Below are 12407 nucleotides of genomic sequence, written 5' to 3'. Positions count from 1 at the left end.
AATATTTTTTTTATAACTCTAAAGGGCCGAGAACAAAAGGTAGATTCTTATCAAGAACCATTTACGCATCAGGCTCCAGAGCAGATACCAAAGACATTTGTAGAGGCGGTGAACATACTTCGGCCTTCAGCTATCATTGGTAAGTAAGGTTGTTTTTGTTTCTGTGTTTCCATCATTTGGTTATTTGCTGCACTTAATTTGCTAACGTGGCTGCAAAGGAGATTGGTGACAGTGATCTACACTTCTGCTGGTGAGATAAAGAAGATGAAAATGTGAGGTCAGTTTTCTGCTTGAAAATACACTGGGCTGTGGGTTAGCTCTCGGTGTATGCTGCGGTGCTCCTTCTGCATCTTGTTAACTTGCTTTCTCTAGTCCTTGTCCAGCTGGTGTTGGACCTTTCTTAGAAAACTCTTGAGCATGTTCTCAGGGACTGCATGGCAACAATGAACTGAAACTGTAATGAAGGGCATCAAGAGTCAGAAAGACAAAAATATGACCTTTTTTTTTTTTTCCTGACCTGCCTTTCCCTCGTCAGCTTCTCTGGCTAGAATCTGCCAGCAGCATGGCTTGAAGGAGCTGTTTCATACTGCAGATCACCAATACCCGTTAGGTTACTGACATGTAGATACTAATTTATAACTGTCGGTCTGCAGAGGTCAGATGGGATTACAGGTATTTCCTGGTACAACTCTGCAATTTCCTTTGCACATGATTTATTTGGAAAAGAAAATATTTTGACCGAGTAGCTACCCTGAAGTTTGTAGCCAGTGTACAGATGTACGCTATTTTTATGTGTATGTACCTATGTTTTTGGGTGTGGTCAGAAATACCTGTATCAAGGGAATGTGCATTGCACAGTTAACACCTAGCTAGGATGAATCATCTGTGAAGAACCTGGAGTTCCTGCTTGCTTATCCAGGGCAGCAATAAGCATTCCGTACACTGATCAATAAAAAAAAAAAAAAAGTAAAATAGGCTTTTGGAACACATTAATTAGATGTTCCTGTGAAAAAGAGAATTTTAAGCAGCCACTAACGGAGCCGTGCCTGGTTTCCATCTCCTGCTGCTAGAAAAGCCTGCGATGCTTTGCTCTGAGTGGGAGATTTCAGGGGTGACATGAACTTAATCTACAGTCGCTGTCAGCTGCCCTGAGGCAGTCAAGTATTGATTCTATTTTTATGTGTTTCCATTTACTTCAGGAGTTGCAGGAGCTGGGCGGCTCTTCTCTCAGGATGTGATCAAAGCAATGGCCTCTATCAATGAGCGACCCATAATATTTGCCCTAAGTAACCCTACAGTGAAAGCTGAATGCACAGCAGAGGAAGCATATACGTTAACAGAGGTACGTAATGTTTAGAAATGTTGAGCTATTGTCACTTAGTGATAGAACTGTTTACCTAGTGTAAGAATGGAAGAACTCAAATTATTTTATTGTTACTTGCACTTACTGACATAATAATACAGATCTGTCTTGTCTTCTGGCAAAAGTAAATGGAGGTGATTTGAAAAGAAGTCTGGATTTTTAAATAACACCATTTTGCAGAGCTTAAAATAGCCTAAACCTTATTACTTTTTAAAAGAATGACCACTAGGTACTGTTTCATAGCTTCGCTCAATTAACTGTTTCCCACCATGCTTTTTAATTATTTTGTTTTTTAAGAAATGTCTTATGTTAACATTGTAATAGATACTAGGTGCAACCTTTAAAAGGTAATGGCTGCCACATTGTGAATAAAGTCCTTAAAGCAGGTGATGTCCTGGTATCAGGCCAGGATTTCTGCTTTGCACTCAGTCATTTCCTAGTGTCTGCAGGTCAGAACTCATATCATTAAGAGTGACCTGTGAAGACCTGTGCTTCCAGTGCAGGAGTCTGTGGTGGTCCTCTGTCCTTGTGTTCCCTTCTCGCAATGTTTGTGTCTTGTACACTGGCACCACCAAACGTTGGAACGAGTGAACCAAGAATAAACATGTCTTGTCCAGCACTCTTACCTCAAAGCCGTTATACTGTGGGGTGTTTGGTGGGAGGCTTGCAAGTTGGGTTTTTGGGGTGGTTTTTTAATAACACTATCACCAGCACATCCAGACCTTGGTTTTGCCTTTAATGAAGCAAGTCTTTTATCCTTCTGCACAACTTTTTGTAAAAAACGAACCATCTTTGAAGAGAGCCTGAGGGGAAGGACATGGGGGCAAGGGAGCAGCATCAGGCAGACAGAGCACTAGGTTTAATACTTTGAACTGGCTGGTAATGCCTTTCCTTTACATCGTAGGCTCCAGCTTGCTGTGATCTCAACCCTCTCCACAGGGCCTGCCTGCAGACTGCAGGGGTGGGGCTCGTGAAAAGTTGTTTTTTTTTTTTTTTTTTAATAACAGTCCCAAATCAAGTGACTCATATGGGAAAATGAGTGGGTGGAGATCTTTCCTTGTTTCTTGCTGCAGAAATATGAACTTCTTCCTTCCACTGTTAGTCTGGCTCAGTTTCCAGCATTACAGCCTCAGAAGTGTTAGTTTCACAGTGGGAAGGGTGGAATTCCATCTTCTCCAGTTGGCCCCCAGATTCTCTTCTGTGTTACTGGGCCCCGTCAGCATGCAGGGAGCTCTTGCTACAGGAATTTGGAGGTCCAGAGTGAGCCCTAGGCAGGAATAACAGCCTGTGCACAAAATCTAGACCTTAGCTTTTAATAGTAAATGAGAACACTTTTAAATGAAGATGGCTTAATACCTCTCGGACATCTTGCGTTAGCCAGCATAGTGAGTTGGGCAGTGTTTCAGTTTATAAAATTAAATTCCAATATCTCGGATAGAAAGTAAACAGGAGTTAGTTATACAGCTGGCATATATAAATGTAAAAAAACTACTGGCATTTCTGATGGCCGAAGGAGGCCAGCAGCACTGTTAGAGAGATAGTGCTTTTAATAGACTATCAACAGAGCATTAGATGTTTTAAGGGAAGAGGCTTACTTATTCCCCATGGCTGTGTGTTGAGTCCCAAGGAGTTGGACCTCAGGCTAGTTGTCACTGTCAGATGCAGAAGCAAGACGGTGCTGGTTAGTCTCAGGTGTGGTAACAGTGCTATTTAAAAAGTTTGTGCCAAATGGAGAGAGGATCTTTGTTTTTTTTCCTGGATCCATATGTCTTTTTACGCATGATTTTCTGTAAGTTATTATTTATAGACATGGCTTGTTTGGACAATTAAATATTATGCGTCCATAAATGAACAGGTATAATTTTGTTCCAGTACTTATTAATACATTTTGTAATGTTTCTGGCTCTTTAGAATTTTCTCCATACCTAATGTTTGTTTTAAAAATGCTTTTTAGTTCTCTGAAATGTACTCAGTTTACCCCATAGTTCACCCTTCAAAATGTATAATATATTTCCCTTTAAGATACAGTAATTACCTAGAAAATCCTCTCTGACTTTACTTACTATGTCGTTTAACTAACAAAGTTTGTCAGGCGATTAGAGGTGTCAGCCCCATGTTTCTCCTGGCCTTGGGAATAGCCTAGTCCTGGCTGGCATGAAATCTTAGGCTAAACTAGGAAGTCAGTAAGGAAATAAAGATTATCATCACTAACCTTTTATTCCTTATTCTTTTTCCACTAGATGGCACCTGTAAAAGCCTGACGATGCTTTAGTTCCCTCTGCCACTGTGTATTGTGTGGGCTTTTTGTGTGTTTTAATTCTCACTTTGTCTTTTGGTCCTGTCCTCAAATGCATCTGTATGTTCTGCTCCCTACACAAAGACTGTTGTCATGGGTATGCCCTAACATTCAAACATAGTTCCTGAGTTTTTAGTTTCTTTGGCAATTAGTTCTCAAATGTAGTGGTCCTGGGGAGCCTTAAATATTTTAAAGTAATGTTATTAAACGTGTTACTCAAAAGAAAGTCAAGATTTTTTGCTTAAAGGGGTTTTACTGCTTGAGGAAAGGGTCCTTTATTTGGAGGGTATATTTCACACTCCAAACTCTGGATTTGTTTTAGTATTTCGTGATGATTAAAATCCTTTTCAAAGGAAAGATCAGTAAACTGCATTATTCACTCATCTCGGAGCTCTCGGCAATAAAAGTATGATACAGCAGTCCCTCCCACCCATCAGTAAACAAGTGACCTTTTGTGACTGTACTGCTATTTCAGTCGTCTTTTGGAAGTAGCTGTTATTCAGCTGTCTTTGTACAGTCCCTACAGTGGTGGCTCCTGGCTTGTGGCCATGGTTCCTGATACACGGTTATGGTTATAATAATGGTTAAGACACAAGTACTTTATTTTGTGTTAGTAGTTCCTCTAAGTCATTGCTATCTTAAAGAACAATGAATGATAAAACAAATAGATTGCTTCCATTCCTTAGAAAACTGCATAATTCAATGTGTATGCTTGCCTCTGCTTCCCAGATGTTTGCTGCAGAAACATTGCATGTTCTGCAGTTGCAGAAACATGCAGACACTTACCGATTCTTGTATCTCTTCCAGGTTCTCCTTGGAAGGGTGGGTTTGGTTCTTGTCATTCTGGGATCGTAGGAACCGAGTCAGCAAGGGATTTAAGTACGTGCTTGAATCCAGTTGCACTCCATAGGGCCGTTTGCCTTTTTGCATTTGGCTGTGTGCTTGAGTACCTTCCTGACTCAGTCCTAGAGCTGTAAGAGTCTGGTGTCGCTGTATTTCATAATGGCTGTGTTGCTCCATACTGTTGTCTCGTTAGGAGCTGCCTGGCTGTGATTATTCCTCTTTGTTTAATAGGGTCGTTGCTTGTTTGCCAGTGGCAGTCCCTTCGAGCTGGTGACTCTGAAAGATGGAAGAACCTTCAAACCAGGCCAAGGAAACAATGCTTACATTTTTCCAGGTAATAAATAAAATTGTCTTCTTTTAATCTTTAAAACTAGGCTATTAGCACCTCTTCTTGGGTTTCCTTGCTGCACTAGGCACAGTTAGTGAAGCAGCATGAAGAGGTGTTACCAGCAATTTAAAGCTGGGAACTCTGTCAGAAGAATGAATGAAAGAAAATCAGTTAAGGATGGATGTTAGGCATGTGCAGCTGCATATGCAACATGCACACAGTGAGCTCACCCAACTGGATATTTCTAAGAAACAAAAGGGTATTATTAAAGGCGCTGAAAGCTGCTGCATTATGGAGTCTTCTGCTTGGGGCGGGGGGAGAAAACAAGTGTCAATACGCTCCTCTTGAAGTTACGTCTGCACAAGTGAGGGTACAAAAGAAGCACTAGGGATATTTCTCTGCCTTCCCATTTCTCTCCCTTTACTCCCTGAGCTGCTAAGCTGTAACCCCTTGTCAAAAGCCACCTGTTACAGTAAATGACTAGCACACATGGTAATAGTTTTGCAAATGTGTGGAGAAAGCTATGGGAATATTTTTAAAAATAACATTCTAGATGACTTGCAGCTCCTTAGCAGCAAGCTGCATATTTTAAAATGATGTGGCCCTAATTGGCAATAATTTTATTGTAGGTGTGGCTCTCGCTGTCATCCTCAGCAGTGTTCGACACATTAGTGATAAGGTTTTCCTAGAGGCTGCTAAGGTAAGTGTGGAAGCAGAGTAGGCTGTGGCTTCTGACATGACGGTGGATGACATGATGAGCAATTCTCAAATCTTGCTGAAGCTCTGTGGTGTCCTGTTTGTTTTCTGTTGGTTTTATCCCTCCCCAATGGAAAAAAATAGATTTTCATCAAACAGAACTGTGAAAAGTACCAGCTTCCATTGCAAATTTAATTTTTCATCCAGAAACCAAACACTCAAGTAGGAAATCTCTCCGTGTATAAAGTGCCTCCCAGCCTCGTAGGTCTGACAGCAGGCCTGCCTCCTCCTCCTGCCCCACTCTGAGTTCCACAGCCGGCGGTGTGGTCAGGGGCGCACGTGGGCCCCAGGCTCCCATCCTTTCCTGCCTTTCCACTCTGGAGCAGGAGCATCTACCATCTTGGAGTAGCCAGTGAATCAACTGGCCAAACACACGGGCAGTCCCGCAGGCATGTTGTGCTCTTGTAACTTCATGGTTATGGGTAGTTCAACCACTAAAACAATAGGATCTTATTTTGCTAAATGCTTACAAGCAGAATTTGCTGATACGGGTGCAGGTTGCAGAGTTGTTCCTTGAGAATTTTGAGATTCTGACAGCCTTATTCTAGTGCTTTGGGAGCACTCTAGTAGTAAGAACACTGCAACTTGTTTCTCTCAGGTGTTTTAGCATGTTACTAATCCCCTTTGGGGTGCAGTAAATAAAACTTGTTTCTTTTTCTATCTCAGGCATTGACAGAACAGCTGACCGATGAAGAACTTGCACAAGGAAGACTTTATCCTCCACTGTCTAATATCAGGGAAGTTTCTATTTATATTGCTGTCAAGGTGAGTATGAAATGGCCTGTACTAAAAGTGTTTTATGTGTACATTAACCTGCTGAATTACACAGCATGACCCTTGAACACTAGGTGCTTGGGCACAAAATACCCAGTTCTTTGTGCCTTTAATAAGAGACACTTATAAAAATTTTGAGTTTGTTGAATGCTTTGGTTTGGCAGTGATCATGGGCCAAAATTATGCTCCTTTGATTTCTGAAATTAAGTTTTCAGATCCCTGGTAAGGCATTCAGGAGTTGTAAAAAGACTTTGGTGTATCCAGTTTGAGAGTCCTAAACATTGCAGTGGAAGTGTGGATATTATGTGGACGTAGTAAAAGGCACAAACTGCACGGTGATTTAACTTTCCAGGTTATGGAATTTTTGTACGCAAACAACATGGCTTTCCATTACCCGGAACCTGCAGACAAGAACCGTTACATTCGATCAAAGGTTTGGACCTACGAATATGAATCCTTCATGCCAGATGTGTATGACTGGCCTGAATCTAAGGTTCACTGATGCATCAGAAGATCGTGCTCCTCAGGCAGTATCTTCTACTCTGCAGGGATCCCTTTTTCAGACCAATTTAAATCATGATCTTTGAGTCCTGTAATTTATTTTTGCTCCTTTTGTTGTCTTTTTTTTCCCTTCTACCCTGTTTTTCACTTGACGTAGATTTCTCCCCGCTCTCCCAAGTACCTGATAAACTGTATGGATGATGGCATCTGTCACAGGAATGAGAGCGCTCTCCAAAATTAATTTAAATAATGACATTGCATTTCTAGCTTAGAGATGGCACCACACTAAAGAATTCCATTAATGATGTTTTAGTTTCGTGCGTTTGATGATGAACTATAGCGCTCTCATCACTGCTGACTTACAGAATGATTTATTTCTGCTTTTAATAATCAGTCTTCTACTTGTCTTGGTGTTGTCACACTGCATTATCTGTGACATCACCAGAGAGCATTCGTCCAAAAAAAAGAGGCAGCTTAAGACAAATTTAACAGTCTAATGGGCTTTCTGTTTTGTCTGATGTTTAAAGATGCCCATGTCCAGGCTTTCTTGTGGCATTGGCTGCTCTGTTTCTTTGAATGTGCTTTGAGGAGCAGTGTGGTGCACACATGTGGAACCCGCAGCAATGTTTGTATTTTATTTTTTTCATCATTGGGTGAAATCTGTTATTGGGAAAAATGTGAACTAGATAAATTATCCTTGGGAAGCCTGAATATAATATTAATCACTTAATAGCTTTTAAAAACAAAGCTACGCTGTTGCATTAGAAATTATATCACATAAGGCAGGATCTGAAGTAATGGACGGAAATCTTGGAGAGATTTTTACAAGGAGATTTTTCTGCAGTGGACTCCAAGGTGACGTACCAAAGGATTTTTTTTTTCAAGGTTCTGTTTCTTCTAAGCTAAATTGTTTTCTCCCTTGCATACCCTTTTTCTCACAAAAAGACTTGTGTGTGGCCTTTTCATGACATTGCTGACTCAAAAACTCCTAAGTGGACTCACTTGCCACTTTGAACAACCCCTCCTCCATGCAGCTGATGAAGCTGAAACAGAAAGTGTTACAGGCAGCTATTGACACGCACATTTACAGAAGCGTGACTGCACGTTTCTTGTGGTCTTAGTCCAGTTTATTCAGTTCAGTTTGAATACAGGACTTGAAAGATGTAATGCTTAGAAGCTCTAAGTTGATCGCTTCATCTTCCTCACTCTGTTTACAGGTTTAATTTGTCAGGTTATTTGTGTAAAAACAAAAATTGCAAGTTGAGTTTTTCCTTGCAGTGAACAGTACTGCACATTTGATCTGTAGATACCACAATGTGCATTCCTTTTCATTTTGTTCCTATCAGGTTTGAGTGCCCTCCATTACTTTCTATTAGCAGGGAAGGGCACGCAGTGATAGTTACAGTCTGTGACTTCTCTAGCTCTGGTCTCTGCAACAAGAACAATGGTATGTCAGGAACAGAAATAATGTGCTGTTCCTCACATTGCTGCATCAAGGCAAAAAAAAAAAGATAGATAGATAGATAGATAGATAGATAGATCGATAGATGTAAAAGGGCTATACTGCCAAACTTGAAGCAGGATTCCAAAGAGATGAGGTAAAGCTTGCTCAGAATTTACCCATGGCAAGCACCTCTCTCGTATCCTCATTTACATTAGAAAATGTAGTCTTCACAGAACAGATACAAAATAGAACAGGGAAAATAGTCTCTGTTCCCCCTTGGATGTGTTCTCTGTTGCTTACTGCCTAGTATCTGATTTAAAAATTATGTTCATGTATTAGATAAAAAGAATCATAAACTTTGGGAAGGCTTTACCTAAATGAAAGAAGAAGACTGATTATGTAAACACAGAAAATAGTGATGTGGGGAAAAGACTGCGTATTCAAACTGTGGTAAAGTGCTGTCTGCTGGGGCTCAAAATACTGCGTTGCCAAGTTGGGCGACATATGTGGTTTGCAACTTGTATATGTAAGTATATGTACAAAAAAGACCAACACACAGATACGATGTTTTTACAAAGAATGCTTTTTTCATCTATTTTTGCTATGCCTGGTTTTTATTGTATTTAAATTTGTGATCTTACTGAGAAATTATTTATTTAGTGTACAAATTATGTTTACCTTCTGAAAATTCAACTCTAGCTGAAGCCTGTTGCAGTGTGTCAGTGGAGTTCTGCATCATCGGATTCAAGTATATTGGGAACGCACACTTCCTCACTTCTGCCAACATACTAGTTAGGCAGACAAATAACAAAGATATCCCATGCACTGATCTTGTGTCCCAGCTGAAAATGATCACAGAGGCAGGGCAATCGGTCCATAAATATGACTCTCTCCTTACTAAATAAAGATCTGCACCCATCTATTCAGTCTGATTATTTTTTTTCAGGTAAGAAGTGGTCAGTCATGGTCCATAATCAGTGGGCGTTGCTTGTACTCGGGGAAAACCTGGCGCTTGGGAAAATAGCATTACCTGCATGCAGCAGGAGACTTGCTTTGGGCAAGAGTGGTTTCGGTTCCCAAAGGGAGCTACTGCGCAGGAAATTTGCAGTGGCTGCTGTCAAGCAGAGGGAAGATGTCCGTTTTGTGAAGTGCAGTCCTTTCCTGGCATGGGCTCCCTGCTGTTTTTAAGCAGATGCCAAGAAAGATTGTTCAGAACTGGCCAGCAGTGGGATTTTCCCAAGTACAAATGTTTCTGCATAATTTTTCTGGAAATCCCACTGCACAGGTGAGGAAGAAACAGTCTTTAACCTACTCAGAGGCTCCAGTTACAACACAGCCCTGATGGAGCTGCAGATGTGTCGGAGCTCTAGAGTATAGAAGGCCTGACTGTGACTCTAACTTGTCCCAGTTACGGCAGCTAAGTGGTACCAGTTGGACTTCATCTATGCATACACGCCTGTGGCATTGCTTAATCGGGTTCTCTGGATCATCTATAGCTTGCAATATGGACACAGCATAATTTTATCTTTAATATACGGCCATTGTTTTCGGTTAGCAACAGGTAACATAACAACAAAGCTCACAAAGTTTTAAGTGCATTTCATTCTTCCTTTAATCTTTTTTAGATTTTATTTTTTTTATAAAATATATAGATTCATCTTTGGTTTCGTGTGTTCTTCAGATCTAATTAATTACAACTGCTAATCTTGCCGCTTAGTAAGGAACCACAGTATCCTTTTTTTGTATTCTACTTAACCTGATTTTTTTTATTTGCTGGATAATCCAAAAGCATTTACCGATCTTTATCGAGAAAATTCTCTTATGCAGCATGCAAAGGGAAAAAGCTGTCACCAGGATGCATTTTGCAATGCTATGTAGTGTAAGTTAAGCTTATACCGTTCTTTAAAAAAATATATCACCTAAAGGATGACTAGTGTTCTAGCTCTTCACACAGCCCCGATGACTTTTGCCCTCCAAATGGTATAGAAGTTTCTCTTTCATGTCTCTTCTGTGAGGATGCCATTCTGGATGTACAAAACACTTCTGACAGGATCGGAAACTCCCACTGAGGTCAGTAGCTCAGTCTTTTCCAGGGCTGGTCCAAGACTTGCTTCCTTAAAATGAACAAGAGCAGGACTGAACCTTTTGGCAGCAATGTATAGAAATGTCTTAAGGGGAGGAGAAGAAAGGTAGCTAAGGGAGTGCAGCCTTTTTTATTGAATATGTCTGTTCTTGTTGAAAGATGTTGCAAAGGTTTGTATGTTCCTGAAGTGTATGCCCATGTGCCAACAATTGACATGTAGAGGAAGACTATTAAAATGTGTCTGATAGATTTTTAAAGCCCAAATGTGACGACTCCTGTAAGTTCTTGGTTATGTTTGTGAACAGTGATGCTTCATGATGTTGTGTTTGTCTTCCGAGCTTAAAACAAAGCGACACTTCACGTGCAGATCTGTGTTCAACAGGTTTCCTGTGGTAGGTGTCTTCTCTGTACTGTTGTTTCCAGCATGGTGTTTTGCAGGAGGAGAGTAAAGTAACTCTTTCTCACACTCCTCTGCTAGTAACTGTAAAGATAACACCTTTTAGTTTTTCATTAGCATTTAGTCACTGCTCCTGTAAGAGAGTGGGGATCACTAGTGTACAGCTACAGCAGTGAATTTTAGTTCAGCTGACTCTGGGCCTAAGTAAATCCAAGTTGTCATCTTTCATTTGCTCTGGGTCTTTTTGACTTCAAAGGTGCAGATTTGTGCACCTCTGTCATTCAGATAAAGTTTTCTACACCACTCTCGGATTGGATTGTAAGAACAGTACATTTCGGACTCCAGTTGTGTCTCGCCTGTAAGTGCTGTTCCTGAGTTTAAGACCACTGCTGTTGTTTTTGAGCTCTTTTTAAGATGATGCATACTGCTATCATGTTTCATAACAGCTGTATGTAATAGGCAGGGACTGGTGTTACATTGAATACTGGAGCAAGGAGAAAATCTAGAGCAAAGCTCTAATTGCACCCACTTGACAGCTGAATTTGAGCACCGTAATTCAGTTGCTGCTGGTGAAGGGACATCTAATTCTGTATGGATCTACCTTGACCTACCTACCTACTCCCGAAATACACATTACCATGGTATCAGAAAGCCTGCAGATGTTCTGGGTGAACCACGAGGAAAATTTACCATGCTTTAGGCCTCTGCTTCCTGCCATCGCTTCCTGAGTCGCAGCACTCTGTGAGGATGCAGCTTACTCGTGCCTTCTCCAGAGGGACATGTGTTAACAAGCTAGATGGTATATGGGGAATCCGGTACCTGGTGGCATGGTGGACCGTGGCTACAGCTCGTGTAAAAAGCTCTCTCGCATCAGATGTTTTGCTTGCGGTGCAGGAACCCTCTGGTGTGCATTTATATTCCCTGTGCATGAAGTGGTGATGGATTGAACTGAAATGTCTGAGTACCTTTGACTTACCCATCCTTTAAGTAGCTCCGTTCCTATGAAAATGGAAATAAAAATACTTCTAGGACTACACAAACATAGTAAGATGGCCAGTTTGTCAAGAAAGAAAATGTCAAAATAACTCACATTTCTTTTTATCTTAAGCATTTACACAAATAAGCAGAAGTTTACTGGACTGCTTGTGAGAACAGTTCTAGCTGACTCTACCTGGGGTTGACTTTACCTGTGAGGGTTATTGCTCAGCTGAAACTAAAATTGTATTTAAATGTGAACTGATTGCTTTGGGGTTTTTTTTCTCCTTTATAATGTTGTAACTCTATTGAAATGTGTGTTCTGGTCTTCTATTTTCTTAGTAAAATGCATTCCCTTTGCCTAAATCACACTTGATTTTGTTTATTCTGAAACACGAATGCTTGATGTACACTGAATTGGTCTGCGATTGCCTAAACCACCGACATTAGTTACCTTTTTTTTCTCTTGTCCCTTGCAGATGATCAGCAAACACAAGTTACTTGGGCTGTAGGTAAAGCAATTACAGTTTTCTCTCAAAAGTGGTTTTCCAGCACACTCGGCTGTTACAGCACCCTTGCGAAGGAGCTCTTTAAAAGGGCCGTAGGGCTCTACAAGCCGTGATGTTAACAGAGATCTAACGAGAACC

The 12407-nt window shown here is 40.8% G+C and overlaps 1 protein-coding gene across 1 annotated transcript; it reads left to right on the top strand.

The window, feature by feature from the left end:
- Positions 1 to 12: 12 nt before the first annotated feature.
- On the top strand, positions 13 to 6862 carry LOC104619706 (NAD-dependent malic enzyme, mitochondrial-like; the record flags this gene model as incomplete). Its single annotated transcript, XM_010285680.1, has 6 exons — positions 13 to 139; positions 1200 to 1342; positions 4734 to 4836; positions 5460 to 5530; positions 6253 to 6351; positions 6713 to 6862. Coding segments are annotated over 6 exons (693 nt in total), but the record flags the coding sequence as incomplete, so codon positions are not given.
- Positions 6863 to 12407: the final 5545 nt, after the last annotated feature.

Source organism: Phaethon lepturus, unplaced genomic scaffold (genome assembly GCF_000687285.1).
Source record: "Phaethon lepturus isolate BGI_N335 unplaced genomic scaffold, ASM68728v1 Scaffold53534, whole genome shotgun sequence".
Taxonomy (NCBI): Eukaryota; Metazoa; Chordata; class Aves; order Phaethontiformes; family Phaethontidae; genus Phaethon; species Phaethon lepturus.
This window is presented reverse-complemented; position numbering and strand designations above follow the sequence as displayed.